The sequence below is a fragment of the Dermacentor variabilis genome, chromosome 3 (genome assembly GCF_050947875.1).
Source record: "Dermacentor variabilis isolate Ectoservices chromosome 3, ASM5094787v1, whole genome shotgun sequence".
Taxonomy (NCBI): domain Eukaryota; kingdom Metazoa; phylum Arthropoda; class Arachnida; order Ixodida; family Ixodidae; genus Dermacentor; species Dermacentor variabilis.
In genome coordinates, this window is record NC_134570.1 from 300702 (window position 1) to 319230 (window position 18529).

The 18529-nt window shown below is 49.9% G+C and overlaps 1 protein-coding gene across 1 annotated transcript in view; it reads right to left on the bottom strand.

Annotated features, from left to right (window-relative positions):
- Positions 1-18529, bottom strand: part of LOC142575075 (kinesin-like protein KIF12) — a 769060-nt gene that overhangs the window by 120053 nt on the left and 630478 nt on the right. The window contains exon 13 of the mRNA XM_075684038.1: positions 12209-12272. Within this exon, the coding sequence (XP_075540153.1) occupies positions 12209-12272 (64 nt within the window). The remainder of the gene's footprint in view (positions 1-12208; positions 12273-18529) is intronic.

Genomic DNA, 18529 nt, shown 5'->3' on the forward strand with positions numbered 1-18529 from the left:
GCTGCCACCACCTGGCACCTCATTCTATCCTCCCCTCGCGTCCTACTCCGGGGCCCCCAACCCCGAACTGGACGCCGATATCACAGAAGCTACACAAGCTACGTACCACCTCCGTCCCCGGTCCAGATCGCATTCCCAACAAACTTCTCTGAAATCTTGACGCCCCTTCGTGTTTGCCCTCACTTCGTTTCTCAATGAGTGCTGGCGCTCCGGCAACCTCCCCCAGTCGTGGAAACACGCTCGCGTGGCTTTCATCCACAAGCCGGGCAAGAAACTCACAATCGAGAATCTCCGGCCCCTCTCACTCACTTCGTGCGTCAGCAAGCTTATGGAGCACGTCGTCCTAGCTCGCTTGCAAACGTACACGGACGCTCACCACCTCCTTCCCCACACCATGATTGGTTTCTGCCCCCACCTCTCCATTAAAGACGTCCATTTGCAACTCCACCACGACTTTCTCGATCCACTTACCTTCTCGCACACTAAGGCTCTCCTTAGCCTCGACCTTCACAAGGCGTTCCACCACGTCTCCCATTTGGCTATTCTTACTGAACACGCCACCATCAATCCCGGCTCTCGCACCTACCACTACATTCGCTCCTTCCTCGCAGCCCGCATGGCCTAAATCATCGTGCGAGATCTCTCGTCTCCCACGTATGCGCTTGCACCTATTGGTATCCCTAGGGCGCCGTCTTGTCACCTTTCCTTTTCAATCTCGCCCTTCACTCACTTCCCGACAAGCTCGACCGTATCCCCAATATCAAACACACCCTGTACGAGGACGACTTCTTTGGGTCACGTCTGGCTCCGACGGGCACACTGAGCAGACGTTGCAACGCGTAACTGACGTCGTCACAAGTAACATGCACGCGGCCGGTCTCGCTTGCTCGGAGCCGAAATCGGCCCTCCTCCTCATACGGCCCCCCGACCGGCGTAGCCACAAGGCGCCTCACCCCACCATCACGATTCACGCCAATTCCACTCCCGTTCCTGTCGTCTCGCATCTCCGCGTGCTCGGGCTGATACTACAGTCCAACCGCCATAATGCTTCCACCATCGACCAGCTCTCGCTTTCGGTTCAGCAAACCGCGCGCATGCTCGCTAGTGTCCGAGCGCGGCACATGGGCATGCGCGAACACGATCTCCTCCGCCTAGTCGACTCTTTCGTCGTTTCCCGTCTCACGTACGGCCTTCCTTATACTCGTCTTCTCAAATCGGAACGCGACAAGGTCAACGTCTTTATCCGCCGCGCATACACGACTGCCCTCGGCCATCCCCCCAACGCGTCCACGGCGCGTCTCCTCCACCTGGGAGTCCACAATACACTCGACGAAGCTCACCGCACCACTCAGGTGCAACGCCTTCATCATTCGCCGACCAGTCGCTACATCCTCTCTTTCATCGGTCATGACAACTCTTCTCACCCGCCAGACCTGGTTTCACTACCGCATGCTCTTCGGGCAGCCTTCTCCATCAAGCCGCTACCCAAGAATATGCTCGCGGGACACCACGACGACCGTCGCCAAGCCTGTGCCGCCATGCTTTATGCCAAGTACGCCGACAACCCAGCCATCGCCTACGTGGATGCGGCCCGATACGCCTCGCCCGGGTACGCCTTCGCAGTCGTCTCCATCTCGCCCTCCTCGGCGCCCTTGGGGCCGACAATCACAGCCGCCACCGTTCGAACGCCCTACGTCGTCGAGGCTGAGGAGGCGGCCATCGCTTTAGCCGCCACCTCGACCGACGCCAGCGTCATACTCTCCGATTCCAAGCACGCCATCTCCAATTTCGCCTGAGGTCTCGTCTCGCCTACCACCTTACGGCTCCTTCGCCTACTCCTACTGCAAGACGAACCGCGTCACATTGAACTAATCTGGGTCCTTTCCCACTTGGCTCACCAACACACTCGAGGATTCGTCGACCGCGCGGTGGGCCCTCTACGTCGGACGCCTCGGTGCCGGAGCCCCTGGTCACCTACCACGACATTACCCAGCACTATCGCCTCGAACGGTAGGCCTACCCACCCTCAAATGACAGTCTTCCCAAGCGGTCCGAGATCGCCTTGCGTCGCCTCCAGACCCGCACCTTTCGGTGCCCCCTAGTGTATTCGCACATCCACTCTGGTGTCATTGATGCACGCTGCTGCCTGTGCGGCGACGTTGCCTCGTTGAATCACATCCTCTAGGGCTGTCCGGGAGATCCTCCGCCTGCCGACCTCGTCTCGCCACCCCCCACCGACTAACAATGGGTGGCCCTTATCTCCAGCACCGACCGAGACATTCAAACACGGGTCCTGGCACGAGCTGAAGACGCCATCGTGAAGCACAGTCTGGCAGTCTACGTAGCTCAGCTTCCCTTATCCCTTACTCCTTCTAACAATAAAGTTGGCACTCACTCACTCACTTGCCATTAAAAGGCCCGCATACACAGGTTCGCTGGCCATCCTTCTTCACGGAGTGGAAGGGCACTGGGTTCTTTCACGCAACTGATTTATTAATTAATCAATAAGAATGTTCCGGAGTAGAAGGAATTCCGTTTCACTCTCTTTAAGATTATGTGGTTTTTCCGGCGTCTGTAGCTCTTTTCCATCACCTGCAGAGGAAAGTCTACAGAGGAAAGTCCGCCGTGTCTCGTGAGTCCGCCAGCTTCGCAGCTGTATCAAGGGTTCTCAAACCAAAAGTTCCCCGTACAGCCTAAGAAACGGGTGCGCAACGTTGAGGCGCAAGTAAGGAAAAGCGACCCGCAGCTGCCTCTGAGAGCCGCATGTCAGAAGGTCAGTGAGCTCACTGGTGTTAGCAAACGCAGTGCCTGCCGGATTAAGCTCTACGTGAACAGTGACACCCTGAAGTCAGCGAAGCGCAAGCGCCTGCGTATCCCAGCCTTATATGCCCGAGCGAAAACCAGCAGGACAAGGCTGCAACTTGATGATAGCTTCTCCCTCGCAGCTCTACGAAGTGCAGCAGTACTTTCTGCGAAATGAAATTTCGACAGCTGAAGAACTCGCTCAAGATTTGGCCAGTGGCAGTAACATGAACATGACTAAAATGAGCGTGCGAACGATGCAAAGGCTGTCTAATGATATTGGAAGAGAAATATTGTGCGCTGTTCGCGATAAACGACGTCATCGTGTGGCGATGGCATCCTGCGTGCTATCCGAGAACTTCGCACTGAAAAATGGCATGTACGAGAGTTTCGTAGTGTATAGATGAATGAGCAATTTTTTTTATTCACCCAGCAAACCTATACCATCAAAACATTGCTCTTGAGACGCAACAGACGTGACGCGCGTATCGCTGCAGTTACGTGGAATTGTAGAGGACGCGCCGTCACGTCCAGCTCAATATTCTTCAGTGAGGACACGGTAGCGTCCAAACTTTCGGTGCTCGTGATCGAAACAAACACAAGCGTTCTTGCTTGCCAGTTCTGTGCGTGGCTTATTTCAGCGGAACACACATTAAAGTGAAAGTTACAAACGCCACTGTTTTTTTCAGCCTCACGTCGTGCATCATATGATTTTGACGGTAGCAATGCCACTCACGCAAAGCAACGCTCACGGCACTCCCCTGGCCAGCGTTTTAGAGCGCAGCTCTTTGGCGCCCGTTCCCGCGTTTCGTGTCGCAATCGTGTCTCGCCTTTACCAGCTCCATAGCCAGAGCCAGCTCGCTGCTCTAGCTGCGATAAAACCCCTTGATAATTTGAAAGTAGCGACCATAGAGTTAGTAGAACAAGTCTAGAGGAAAAGCTGGGCCGGAAAAGTGGGAACCTCTAGGGCGCCGACCTGTTGCTACTGGTCAATGTGGCCAGCGCTATTACTATTGAAAGAGCTGAAAGCAAGTACAGGTCACCTTATGCTTTCTCATCTAAAAACGCATACCTGATGGCTCTATGAAGGTGGTACGTTAATATTAAGTTTACAGAAAGCGATCGCTAAGTCCGCGACTTATGTAAATCACGATGTACGCATTCATGCAATAAAGGATGACGCGAATTTCGGTTTCGAATCTGTTTTTTGGATGCGTAGTAGTTTCGTACAGTTTAGGCTTGACATGCGATCGCGCGTCGACAAAGGACGCTATGGCACACTCGTGCCTTGTGTGCCACCGAAGCCCCGAAGTGCTATGGCATATACCCTCGCATGTAAGTAAACGAATGTATCTCCTTGTTGAGAATATCACACGAGTAGGCAGCTCTTGTGGTGCATCACAATCGTTTGAGAAGCGTCACAGTAGAGCATTTTTCTGCATGCGGAGCGGTGTTTTTATTTGCAGGTTTCCCTTCAGTAGGAAATTGCTGGACAGGCGGACCAGCGCACCGGAATTGTACTGGCGAAGCCGCAAGCAACTCAAAGAATCTGTTTAATTGTTGCACTTTGAACAATCATGCTTCTACAAAGGCCACAGCAGACAAACAGCCTGATGCCGAGTATTTCTGTGCCACGAAGTAATCAAGAGGCACTCGCCTAATGCGGACGAAATCGAGTGCATCGAGACTTAGAACGGCAGAAAGCTCAGCTACTTGGTAAGGATTCATTATGCAAAACAGAGGTGAGGCGTGCAGACAGGACACAAGAGTAGAGAAGTGGGCGGCGCTCATGTTGTTTGCTTGTAAATACTCTACTCTTGTGTCCTGTCTGCACGCCTCACCTCCGTTTTGCATAACGAGTGCATCAACCCACATATTAATAGCGTAGGCGTTTTATTAACTGTGCAATATTTTCAACACTTCCTTGCATGCCATTTCATGTGGTATATCTTTTCTGGTCACAAATTTGTGCAGCGAATCTATTTGCATGATTGACTCCGGGCCTGCGGGAACGTTCACTTGCACTTGATGCTGAGTCTTTTACATGTGTCCATAAACTGAAGATATGCACATCAGATCCCTGCGAGCATTTTCAAAATTCAATTATTTTAGACAACAGGCACATATGCAATACTGACATAATCCCGAGTACCACTAAACAGCTGGGACACATTTTTGTTGACCATACTCGCAGGTAAATTAAGTAGATCATGTGGACAGCTCCAGCTCATTCTCCTTAAATCAGTGTGTACAAGGGGTATGCAAAAATATTTTTTTTCTCGCGCACCGTTTATTTTGCTGCATAAGCAAGAGAACCCACCATGTTAGTGTAACGTATCTTGTACATCACACTAATATGTGCTTTAATTTACCAAGTGAGATGAGTTACTTTTATGGCTCATTCAGGCATATCACACTGCAAGCTGCATTCATCAATCTTCAATTGGATTTTGCAAATGTTTAATGAAACATGTTTCCCTTTCATGCAGATATGCAATGGCAAGCCCTTCCGTGTGTTCCAAAGGTAAAATTTAAGCTCTAAATTAAAGAAGACATTTCTAGTCAGAAACAAGCAAAAATGGTGAATGCAGAGTATCAGAAGCCCAAGGTACAGAAATTATGAGAAGGGTCGAATGATTTTAAGGAAAGAGTCGTATTTGAAAATGCAAGACTCTTTAGTGGAGGTCAAGCAAGTCAATATAGGTAGAATACTCTGCAAAATTATGCGAGTGAGGGGATGTCAAACAATGGGACAGGAAATGCGTTGTTTTTCTGCAAAACAAAAGCTGATTGCCATTACATAAGTCATTTTAGCATCATGAAACTGCTGCTTGATAAATTCAGAAACAAACCAAAAAACAAGACAAGCAAAAATAAAAAAAACAACTTAATGAGGCTGTCTCCACACTGGGATAAATAAAATTACCGACGATTACGTTACTTCCTAATGCGAAATTTGAGCGCAGCAAATAAGCTGTTTCACCTTTTGGATAAATTGAGGCAAAGAAATCGAGCAACACATGTATGCGCTATCACAGAATTTTTTTTTTATTTTTCACACGTATTCCTTTAACAAAGACTCCACTAACAGTTCATGACAGTCATGAAGGAAGCTTTGTGGTCGGAGAAATAGACTGATATATGTTCGACTTGGTACACCAATGCTTGATTCTCAAAGACGAGATCTATACAAGTGCCTCGCGAGGTTGTCACAGCCGTGGGACGCGTTACGAGCGAGAGGAACGGGATGTTCTCCCGCATAAGTGTTAGGAAATTGCTGTTTGTCTTTATGGCAACATTAAAGTCCCCCACTACTAACATCGGTGTGGATCGATGGACGGTTAATGCGAGTTGCAGGAAGTGCACGACGTCTTTCGTGAGTGCGGTAGGGGCGAAGTAGGCAGCTACTACCAGCAAGCCGTTGGGCAACTTTGCGGCGCACAGTTCGCCAACTTCATGTGACGTGCCAAACATTTCGACTGGTATTGCAGAGAGACCTGTGCGAAAGGAATTAAGTTCGAAAGGAATTAAGTTCGAGCCGGCGCTTTGACAACCGGAGACTCGCAGGAAGAGGGGGGAGGGGGGCGGCGTGTACACCCAGCGGCAAACGATGGGGGCAGAAGCGCGCGCAGCAAGCGGACAACACGATAAAGGGAGGAGGGAAGAGATAGCAGCGACTGACTGATGCCGCTGACGCCGATAGTGAGTCAACCCCAGCTGCGGAGTTGGTTTCAGGGACAACGCCGCCGATGCCGACACAAACAATATGATACCCTCGCTTCCGCAGCGCTAAGAACCAGGTCTAGCCGTGGGAACGTGGTCACGTATTCGTCGACGTGCCGGGGCCTACGTGAAATAACCGGCGCGTCGGCAACTGAAGAGCACCCTATCCGCCACACAAGAACAGGGGGGGGGGGGACCCTTTCCTCCTCTTTCTGCATGGCGGCGACGGTGTTCTATGCAGTCACGTTATCTTGACTCTCTAGCGGCGTCAGCGGCATCCAGCGGTATCAGTCGGTCGCTGCTAGCGCTGGGGGGATGAAAGGGGGGCGGAGCTGGTTACGAGGCCGACGACAACGCCGACGACGACGCGAAACCCAGGAACGGACGCCAAAGAGCTGCGCTCTAAAAACAACCACATCACATCTAATGTGGACATATCAGACGCCTTGTGAAACACTAAAGGAAAAATTCAGTTTCGAGCTATGGCACTTGCCGCATAGATGTAGGGGGCCTTGCACTAATAGTGATAGTTACCACTGCATTTAGAAATTGAAAGCATTCATGCAGACAAGGATGATTCTTTATATTTTTGGCTACCACTTCAAATGCCTCCACCAATTGTTACAATGCTGCACGCAGCCATACTAAGGATCTCGCAGCAACACCTGCAGGTAAAAAGCAGAAGCAGTCAAAGTGCTGGTGTGTACTGGACACTATGTTTGAAAATTTTTGGGCAAGAAGAGTGCAAGAAGCAGACATAACTGCATTGATTTCAATAATTTCCCATTTGAATGGCCTTTTCTTTTTGCTTAGACAATGCCTACGCCTAGTCACATCAGCTCCCTCATACAGACACCGCAAGCCAAGAGGCCGTGGAGGCAAATGCAGGTAAGAGGCAAGAAGCAATAGCACTGGTATCGACATTCATCTAATTTCTTTCTTTTTCTTTCGTTTAGGCAGCCAGCACACCTCGAACAGCCACCTTGACTGCGGGTGTGTCACCCTAGTCGCCAAGGAAACATTTGAGGGAAAGCGGCAGGCAATGTGAACAGCCACTTCTCCATGTAAACGATACTCTTTCTCTCGGATGACTCCTACGCCTCGCCAGGCCAGCACACTTGTGCACAAAGATGCCGTGGAGGCACGTGCAGGTCAGAGGCAAGAAGCAGTGGCACTGGTGTCGACATTCACCCAATTTCTTTTTCTTACACTGAGGCAGCCAGCACACCTCGAACAGCCACCTTGACTGCGGGTGTGTCAGTAGATTCCTTTTGTACATATGCTCATAATAAACTTCAGTAAACTTGAACTTGATAATAAACTTGAAGGCAAATGGGACATTGATGCATTGTATTTTTGAACATTTATTGTACACATACAATATATGTTATACTTTGCAGTGCTACAGAGCGTATTTTGAAGCTTCCCCCTATATATTGCACTTTTAATTACGTATGTGTTGTGTGGCCCTCAATGCAGTTCATGTTGTAGCAGCTGCTTTGTCTGCGTATCGCACATTGGCTTAAGCTCGTGATATTCACATAGTTCTCTCACATATACAAAATAAAGTTCTATGTAGTCCTCAGTGTTACAACAAAAAATGAAAGTAAACAATCCAATCGTGGAATTGTGTTTAATACAGTGATTCCTATGACAGTTACTGACAAGTTGACAACTTGAACTGGTCAATCGGTCCATAGCCTCCTCTATTTTTCAAAAATAAAGGAGGCTATGGATCCGTCATGGCAAGGAATTGTATGTATACATAAAAACAGGGGGGTATATGTGTGTTTGTAGTAGGGGGTATAGGATTAGGGCGGTACGAAAAAATGTACCAACACCGTCCTCTAGAACCATTCCGTTAAGGTACCGTAACAAAGCGTATTATGCATAAAGTTCATACAGCCAACTCTGATATTACTGCACACGCCAGGCGACGCGAGCTACAATTGTCATGACGCATTCGCGACTGCACCGGATACCCTCCATATTATTCTCTTTAATCGTGCACACTGCACCGAGGCAAAAGAAAGATCATGGGCGCAGGTGCCGTTAAAGTATCTCGTCCATGCGAGGCTCTGCTGCGCGTGCCAGGGGAGCTGTCCGTGCGAACACTCCCTGGCACACACCTGCCTCGGCGGCCCCAACCTACGTACCGTTCTGCTTCGAGTTTTGATCCCCCCACTGTCCCTTGGGTGCCCTGGAGTTCCTGCGCCGCCTGCTTTATTATAATCTCAGGTGCCCTCCTGAGACTTCCGTTTGTAGGTTACATGTGCCCTACCCCAACTGGATCAGTGCTTATAATAATAAAAAAGCCCGATCTATCGTCGCGACGATAGATCGCGAAAGCGGCTTTTGCAACATACCGCGCCCGTGCGAAGAGAATTACGGAACGCCAACGAGGTATCTGACCACAGCTTCGAGCTCGTAACCTCGTCGAGTGACACTCCTGCAACAGGCGTGACCGCTGAAAACCGCATACCACCGGAAACTTCAACAGGATCATCCCTCGGTTGCATAACTGCCACCTGTACGGCCAACATGGGTCAGCACCGTCCCGCAACATAGAATAAAGAACCAACTTATAAAGCCCAAACACACGGCTGCACGCACACATCACGACAGTACAAGCGAGACGCCATGCTGCTACGCTGCTACTGTTGCCGGATTAAAACTGTCACCAAGTCTAGCAAGCGTCTCAGGAGCTGGCAACCTCGGCGCGTAGCAACATGGCGGCGCTCTTGCGGTTCCCGATTTCAATGCATGCGCCCTATGGGTAGCTTGTCCTCTAGAATCAGTATAGTAACTCTATGGTAGCGACACTCTCCTCCACGCGGCGCTTTCCTCCTCGATTCTCCTCTCCTTTCCTCCTCGGCTGCCGCGGACGTGCCGCAGCATTCTATGGAGGCGCTTTATTTTGGGCCAGTTTCACGGCCCAGTGGTGTTGAAAATCTTGAAAAATGCTGATAACCGCATCGGTCATGCCGAAGGCAACGTTTATGAGGAGGTGGGTTTTTCCTAAAGCCGTACGAACGCGGTATACTGATGTAAAAGAAGCTTTGGGGCGAGTTCAGTACTGCAGACAATTTTCTGCCACATCTAATGATACATTGTTGCGCCCAAAAAAAAAAAAGGAAAAAAAGACTTGGGAAGGAAGAGTACGAAACGACAGATTGAGCGCTGAACTTCAACTCATTTTATTCTGAGAGCAGGGCTGGGAGAATGAACAAATGCGCATGCGTACATCAGTGTTGCCTAGAGCGATTACAGTGACGTTTTCAACATTTGCAACTCGTTTTCAAACTGAAAAAGAGACGTGTCACTAATACAACTCCTGCCTCTTACTTTTATGTGATATGCCTCCAAAAGTTCTCTTGCTAACGTATCACCACTCCGGCCAAGTATCTTTATCTCACGCAGTAGTGGCTGGCATGTTCCTTCCAGGCAAACCGTGCAATGCGCAGGTAAAGGCGCGTTACCTTTCTTGATTACAGACAGTTCATGCTCCCGAGCCCGGTCATTGACACCTCTCCCCGTTTGTCCAACGTAGGATTTCCCGCATTTTAGGGGTATTTCGTATATAACGCCCGTCACACATTTCACGTACTGTCTAGTGTGCTTTTTCTGGCATCCTGACTTTTTGTCAACGCGGCTTATGCGCGGACACATGTTCAGCCAACTTGCGTGGTGCCGAGTAAACAACTGGCACACCAAACCTTGTGGCGACTTTCTTCAAGTTGTGGGAAAGCTTGTGGACGTATGGCACCACTGCGGGTTTGCCTCGTTTTTGGTCGGGCCTAGGCGTGTGCCTTTTTCCCTTCACCTCTGGAGCAATGTTTTTGACACCGCCCCAATGACCGAGCTCGGGTAGCCGGCTGTGTGTAGCCTCGCCAATTGCTTATCAAAACTAGTCTGCATCGTGTGGGGGCACGACTTCATGAGAGCGGATTCAAGGCAAAAAGTGGCTATTCCTCTTTTAATTAGATTTGAGTGTGCTGAATCATACGGCAGCAATTCCTTCTGGGCACGTGGGCTATACTGCCAACCTACGTGGTCTTTGTGAAAAACTAAAGACAGATTTTTTTTGACAAAAACCACGTCTATTTCAGCTTCACGATGTACCAATGGTGGGCCACCTAGGCTTTTCTCGTACGTATGACCGCATACGCCATCGCTTTTACTGGCACGGCATGTACCGGTCTGTGCACGAACGCGTCATTTCGTGTGACCTCTGCCAACGTGGAAACAGGACCTCCGTTCCCCTATAGTGGTCCTCATCAGTCCTTGGACATCCCCTATGCGTCTTTCTTTCGCAATGGCATCCACTTGCTTAGACCGTTGCTTGTGTCTCACTCTGGGAACAAGTCAATCGCCGTTATAACATATTATTTCACACATATGCGATCAAGCGCGCCCTGGCGACCAGCTGTGCGAATGACGTCACCAACGCTTTGTTGTGTGACGTCAGCTTCTATCACGGCGCTCCTAAACAGCTCTTTACGGACATGGCCTAAGTAATTGCTCTCTAACGTGATCGCCAACATTCTTGGATCGTAAGAGACAAGGCACAAGCTCACCACCGCTTACCATATCCGGACTAAGGGGATAGAAGAAGGCTTGAATCGCGCGCTCACAGCTCACAGACATGCTGTGGATGTATGTTTCCTCTGAGTTCAGCCACTTTGACGTGAGCCTATCATTCGTGACGTTCGCATACAATTCTTCACGCTATGTTGTCACCGGTTTCTGGCAGCTCTATTTATTGTTGGGCGGCGATCTCTCCTTGCTCATGGATACCTCGCTGCTTTCCACTACGCCTGCTACCAGTGACTACGCCACCAACGCAATTACTCGAGCCCATCACGCCTTTCAGATTGCCCGCCAGCGATTAGCCACGTCACACTCACAACAGAAGACACAGTACGACAGGCATCGCCGGCTCACCTGTTTTCGGCCAGGTTCCCTGGTTCTTCTCTGGATTGACTCCAACGCGCGGGATTGGGCTCTCAGAAAGAAACTGCTGTTGGCTTACACTGGCTCTTACATTCCTTGTTGTACGACTGTTGATCACTTCAAACCTACATTACCTAGTTCATCCTTTGGATTTGTATGCTGTCATGTGGCAATACCTGTGCTCGTTAGGGTGTACACTGTGTTATAATGTTCACCCTGATGAACACGAAACCGTGGTAAACTAAGACAACACTTAGCCGAGCATATCCGGGAGTGTGTATCTGTACGTTACTTTAATAAGACTGCATTAAGTGTAGACATCACTATCAGCACACATGTGAAATGACTGCATGAGGCACAACATTCCTAAATGAAAAGGCAGAACGTTGCGTGAGCTAACCAAGAATCATCTTGTAAATAAAGATATTTCTAAGCGAGTTGTAAAATTGAGGCTATGGCGGTTTCGTTGCTTTGAATATGTGAAACTCACCCTCAAGTTTAAATCATCCTTCTTATCCTCTTGAATAAACATTCAAGTTGGTAATGCCGCGTACAAAGACGAACTAACTTTCACTACTGCAGCAACGAGCCGTATTGAAAAGAATATCAAGCCAGTAGCTAATAGCCGGTCGACGCTCATGTGATATTAACTGCATAAATATTCGTACCCATTACAGGTGTGAAAGTCTAAGTGCACCCAGTTTGCAAGCAGAAGATCCTGCAGGTATACCTGCGGCTTGGCACTTTCCTGTGTCTTCTCGGTGGCAGCAGGCTGGCGTTGTTGCGCTGAGGTCCTGCGTAAGCACACAAGATGTCGGTGAAATCACAGCGAGACCATATAGCTATAGCATTGAATAGGTAAAGATGTGACGCATAAAAACGATGCAATGGGCGTAAAATGGCGAGTGGTGCATGGAATTTTGCAGTGAAGACTACTTCACTTCAATGTCTGTTACACCGCTTCTGTGCAGATAATGAACGTGGACCCTATATCAACTAAGAACCATTATAGGAACGATATTAGACTTCCGCAGAGAAATGCTCCCTCTTCACATGCTTCCATTCTTTACACAAATGTCAGTTTTACCCTGCAGGGCACCTATATAAACCGTTGATTCTGATTCTTTGAGTTGACTCTGAACATTCTTTTAGTGAGCAGCTTATCCTGAGTTCGGATGAGTTATGAACCTATGAGGCTGAGTGCGAGATTCCGTGGGTTTGGGTGAGTCCAAGACCGTAATTCCGTTTGTCTATGTCCGAGTGAATGCAAGTCTGCGTGAACCCGCAAGCCCGAGGCAGCACACCTCGGTCTGATTCCAGTGAGTAAGAGCTCAAGTGAGTCCACCAGGGATATATTGGGGTGAGTATGTGTCAGAGTGGGCTTGGCTATCTCGGATTTTTTGACTGGCATCGAGTGAGCCTGATGGGACACGATCATCACGCATCCGACTGATGAGTCGGATGTTTGTGAGCCTGTGATCCAGTAAGCCCGCCGAGTTTTATTTCTGTGAGCCTGGGTCTAAGTGAGCCGTAAGCTAAACCAATACCTTGTGTGTGAGCCTGAGTTCGACTCATTTTCCCAACATATGGTGGTGATTATTACGTCGCACTCAACTTTGTATTCAAGGATGAGAAATACTCGCTACCTAATAAAGAGACGACCTCGCTGTCAAAATCGCTCGAGGTGCGAACTTTTCTAACCTAAATTGCAAACATGCCTCCTTCCAAATACAGTTGGAAGCGTTATACGTTACGACACGTTATCGTAACACCTTAAGAAGAATTTGAAACATAAAAGGCTATGTACCAGGTGGATAGGCTCTCCTTCGGGGTCACATAGACCTCAGAAATTTCCCAGCTAGTCATTGAGGAATTATAAGCGTACACACCAGGAATGCGATAATTTCAAGACGTTGTCGGCTAGAACAATAGCGAAATCTGGACACGGTTGAAGTGCTTCAAAAATCAGTCTAGGTCTTAGAAAGAAACAAATTCGGTTCTTGGAAGACATACACGGGACACATCATGGGCTCAAGAAAGTGTAGGCAAATCTGCACGTCACGGCACTACTATATATTAAGGAGCTTCGATCATTTCACAGACTCGTAAACTGCAAATTAAATTCTGGTTTTTAAAGGAGCCCTGAAGCACCCCTTGGGCTTTGCGAAAAAACACATTCAGCGGATGGTACATGCTGCTGTGAACATCTCAGCCAAATTTTGCACTCGTGCGCGACGCGTGGGGCTCACAAGCGGGGCGCCAGGTCAGCTTTTTGTCAAACGTTCTCGTTTCAGAAGAAGCCAAACTCTCGCTCTCTTTTGTGTGCTTTATTGCGTCATAAAGCAAATTCCCTTAGACGGCTGCTATTGGCCGATCGCTGACGTCAATCAGGAAGGGTGTTTGGATCAGTGTACTTGTTCCTACTGTTACCGTGGGTATGAATTGACACAGTTAACTGAATGGGCTGCAGTATAGCTGAAGTAAGCGAAAACTTCGCTTTAAATTGTCATATCTATGACGCACTTCCCGGCGAAACCAACTGTCGTCTGCTGACGCTCAGCCATGGCTCAGCGGCGCCCGGAGCCAGCGCGCCCACGTACGTCCGAACTATTTTTGACCGCACTGCCTATTCAGCATCGCCGTCTTCGTGCCTCGTTCGTTTCGAGTGGTTTTGAACTCCAGAAGTAGTCTCAAACCATACGAAGCTTATGATGCGGCACTGCCGCTTAGTTCCAACGCGGCGAATCCCGTGCTGGTCAGTGCGCATAACGATAATATAAATATGCAAGCGAGTCCATTGGTGACCAAGGTCGGTGAACGGCTCCTCATGAAACCTGAAGATCAGAAGAAACCTGAAGATTGGAGGAAAATACCTTTTTTTGCAAACTATATAAAGCTAGAATAGCGCACTCCGATCAGCGTCGCGCTTGTGAATTCGCGGATCCAACGGTAAGGTCGGAACTACAAACGGAAGCCGGCTGTCAACTCTTTAGGTGCACTTTTGTTTCCAGTAGTGTTCTAAGTACATGAAGACGTCTGTATATCACGAGCACACGCAGACGCGCACGACCTTCCATGTCGACAGAGTTAAGGTTGTTGACACTACGGCTCTTCTGTCGCCGCTTCGATCACTGTCGTTCTACGTAGCGGTAAAGTGCCGAACGCGACCTCCCAAGGCCAGTGGCAGAGACCTGCCAAGGTTAAAGGGAGTAATCTTCTCTCCCTAATTAACCTTGAGGTAGGGTTACCATTGGGACCTCAAGCAGCCATACAGTACTAAATGCACAGCTTGGCGAGGCTCCGCAATGCGATACCTACCTAGAGGGACTACATCAGTTAAAGATATGCGTGGAAATGCTCTACTGCGAGAGCTCATCGATGGGCTGGGACTGGTCGATGCTTGGCGCGTGCTTCGTCCTGGACAGTCAGGAATGACTTGGACAGGATGGGGCCTGCAGATCCGCATCGATCGTTTTTACATCTCGTCGTCACTAGCTTCCATTATGCATTCTTCTTGGTTGATTCCTTCTGCTCTTGGCGACCACAGCTTCCTCATTCTGCGGTTTGCCGATTCTAACATAGTCTCGCAAGGACAGAGACCATGGTGCCTAAATCCACGTCTCCTAAAAGACAGGCAGGCAACCACACAGGTATCATCTATTCTCTTTCGATCGCTGCACAACAAAGAGAATCTAGGTGGCACAGAATGGGACGACGTGAAGATCAGAGTGCGTGAGTGCTTCAGGTCTTGGGGCAAGCGTCGAGCGCGCGAGGAGCGTGAGGCGATTAAAATTGTCTCTGACGCGATCCTCCTGCTCTCGAGGCCACTGTCCGGCGGGCCTGTGTTGCTCCGGCGCTGGCCTCACTCCGAAAGGAACTTCGGATTCTTCTGCAATGACGCTGGGATAGCTTGAGGGCCAGAACCCGAGCAGAGCAGTGGGAAATTGAAGCGTGGTGCAGCAGAAACGTCTTACGTAGTCATCTTTCAAGGAAGAGCACACCTCTCTCTTCCCTAATAGATCCAAGTGATGGTAGCATAGTCGATTCCCCAGATGGAGTTCTTGCACTGGCGAGGCACTTTTACATGACCTTGTATGCCAAATAGGAAAGCTTTAAAAATTGCATCCTTCCTATACAAAAGCTTAAGTTTACCCGCCATGTCACCTGTAAATATTAGTATCAGGTCCACTCGGACATTTCATATTTACTTTTATCCTTTTTTTCTCGAACTCTTTTCTGGAATCTTTTAATCCCATTCCCCATCCCTATACAGAGTAGCATGCCAGCAGTTATATACGCGCCGGCAAAATTCTCTGTTTTTCCAATACAGAGCCCTCTCTCTCTCTCTCTATGCCGAACCAGTTGCCTCTCCAGCTGTCTTTCCTTTTTGCTTCACCAGCTCAGCCGCCACAAGTATGTGACTGAGCCATAGATAAGGACGAGCTATTTTCGGCTTTGAAGTCTATGAAGCGTAATCGCAGTCCAGGATCCGATGGTCTGACGGTCGAATTTTATGTTAAGTTTTGGACACTGTTAGGGAAGCCGTTCACATCACTGGTGAACAGGCTACTCAGTGAAGGGACTTTGTCAGCGTTTCAACGAGAAGGGCTAATCACTCTCCTTTGTAAAGACGAGTGGAGAAGCTCCGATCTGAGAGCATGGCGTCCAATCACACTTCTGAACTGCGATTATAAGCTCATAGCAAAGTGCCTGTGTATGGGACTCACGCCAGTACTCAACACTGTTTTGGGTCCATAGCAGGCATGTGGTGTTCAGGGGCGGTCCACTCGGCTTCACGGTTTAGCAGGAAGGGACCTTCTCCTGAGGGCAAATACCAGGAAACTTCCAGGTATTCTTTGCTCCTTCGATCAGGAGAAGGCTTTCGACATCATTAGCCATAGGTACCTTTTCCGTGTTCTGGAAGAGGCTGGTTTTAGTGTGGGTTTTCGGGAGATGGTCGAAGCTTTGTATTCTCGGCCGACTTCTGCTGTTCTCATGCGTTACCGCGTCTCGGAGGCATTCATTGTGAGACGTAATGTACAGCACGGGGACACTCTCTCACCTGCCCTCCACGTACTCGCTTTTGAACCGCTTCTGCAGAGGTTGTCCTGTGATAGCAGAGTTGGCAGGTTCCTCCTCCCACCAGGTTCCCTTCCGGTTGCACTCTTTGCCTATGCGGATGACTTGTCCATTGTAGTCTCGGACGAGGCGTAAGCTTGCAGCATCCTGGAGGTCATAGACAGTTACTGCGAGGCGAGAGGTGCAATAGGTCGAAAAGTGCAGCCATGTACTTGAACTCCACTCCGTCCAGTCCTCAGCCCGTTCATGGTCTCCCCGTAAAAATGCGGCTGCGCATTGTATGTTTCCAATTCGAACAAGACGGTCTCTGTCCGGAAAACTGGCACCAGGCTGAGAAGCTTGAAACCAGGATTCAGGAATTCAGCGCGTTGCCATACCCATTGACTGCTCGAGCGACAATTCTTCATTCACTTCTGTTTTCCTTCCTGGCGTATTTGGCGTGTGTGTCTCCTGTTCCAACCCCAACCAAGCTTATCTTGGAGAGGGTCCTCTTTAGCTTCCTCTGGAAGGGAACAACGGGTCGTGTAGCTAGGCAGGTGCTCAAGTTGCCCAGAGACAAGGGACGACTCGGAGTACCCGGCCTGGGCATCGTGACGACTGCACTATACGTCAGGTGGACCCAGGTCACACTTAACTCGGATATGCTCCTAACTCGAAGCTTAACCTTCTTTTTTTAGCACCCGACTCCGCTTGTTTTCGCAGAGCACATTTTCCCACTGTGCGCCTCACTCAGGTTCCCCGTCCACCATTTATGCGGTGGCTGCCAATTCTCTGGTAAGCCTCCGCAAGGTACACCGCGGCATAGACGTAGTTTCAACTCCAATCCAAGAACTAGTCAATATCCTCACCCCAGGTCTCCCCCGCATAGCCAAAGGTACGATCTGTCCATCCGCGGGCCAAACTGGAAGCTCATTACGGCCAGTTTCCTCGACGCTAGGCGAGCTACGTTCATGTACCGCCTGGCGCGAGGGTGCCTGCCGTTGAGTTACAGGCCCTTCACCGCCGTCCCGGCTTGTGGAGTGTGCCCCTTTCGTGGCGGTCGTGATGACTCGGTTCATATCTTTACGCAGTGTTTGCTTCCTGCAGCTGTTCTCCAAAGGATTGCTAGTCTCTTTAAGCTCCCAGGTGTTCCATATCAGACTTCGATTTTCGCACCCTTTGCCTAATCAGGCAAACAAGCAGTTCGTGCTGCTTCTCGCCGAGTGCTCATACCAAGTTTGGTTGGCACGCTGTCATGCACTTTTCGGGGGGCGGGCGCCAGGCCTTCACGAGGTGCTTGCGAAAGCACGGAAGAAGGTCTGGTTCCATCTCACCCGGGAGCGGCATCGCTTGGGCGACAAGAATTTTCTCGTAATGTGGGCTCGTCCTGCGGTTATTTTTGATGAGTCAGGTGGAAAGCTATCCGTGAAGTTATGATGCATGCTCCTAAGGTCGCTCGACTCGGCCGTGTGTGCCAGTCGATCCACGGTGTTTTGTTTGGCTCAGTGGAACCCAGTATCGGAACCGGTCGTGGCGCACCCCCGTGTGGTCGCGCTGCTCCGCGGTTGGCTTTGGTGGTCTCCATGGTTGTATGCCTTGACCTCTTTTGCGTCAAGGCAGTCCGAGGATCAGTCAAGCTTGTGTCCTGTAAGACCAACCTGGCTGTTTGTGTGTTGAGGGCAGTAACTCAGTTGTGCTGCACCACAACAGCCCCCTTGTCCGGGACGGATCGTTGGCCCGAACCAAAGCACACCGCCCAGTCAACCCGGGTAGAGGGGGAGTGTCGGGGTCAATGTATTGGATGATGTTGGGTTGATGAGTACATGTAAGCTCTGGGACGTGGCACCACCGGGTGCCAAGTCCTCTTCCCATCTGACAACGGCACCTCCGGACGTTGCAGCGCAGTAACTGCAGGTTCTCCGATCAGTTCTGTCGGCACACGTGCGGCTGCCGCGGAGCTGACTGTATCTTCGGTTTCTTCCGCTCGGCTCAA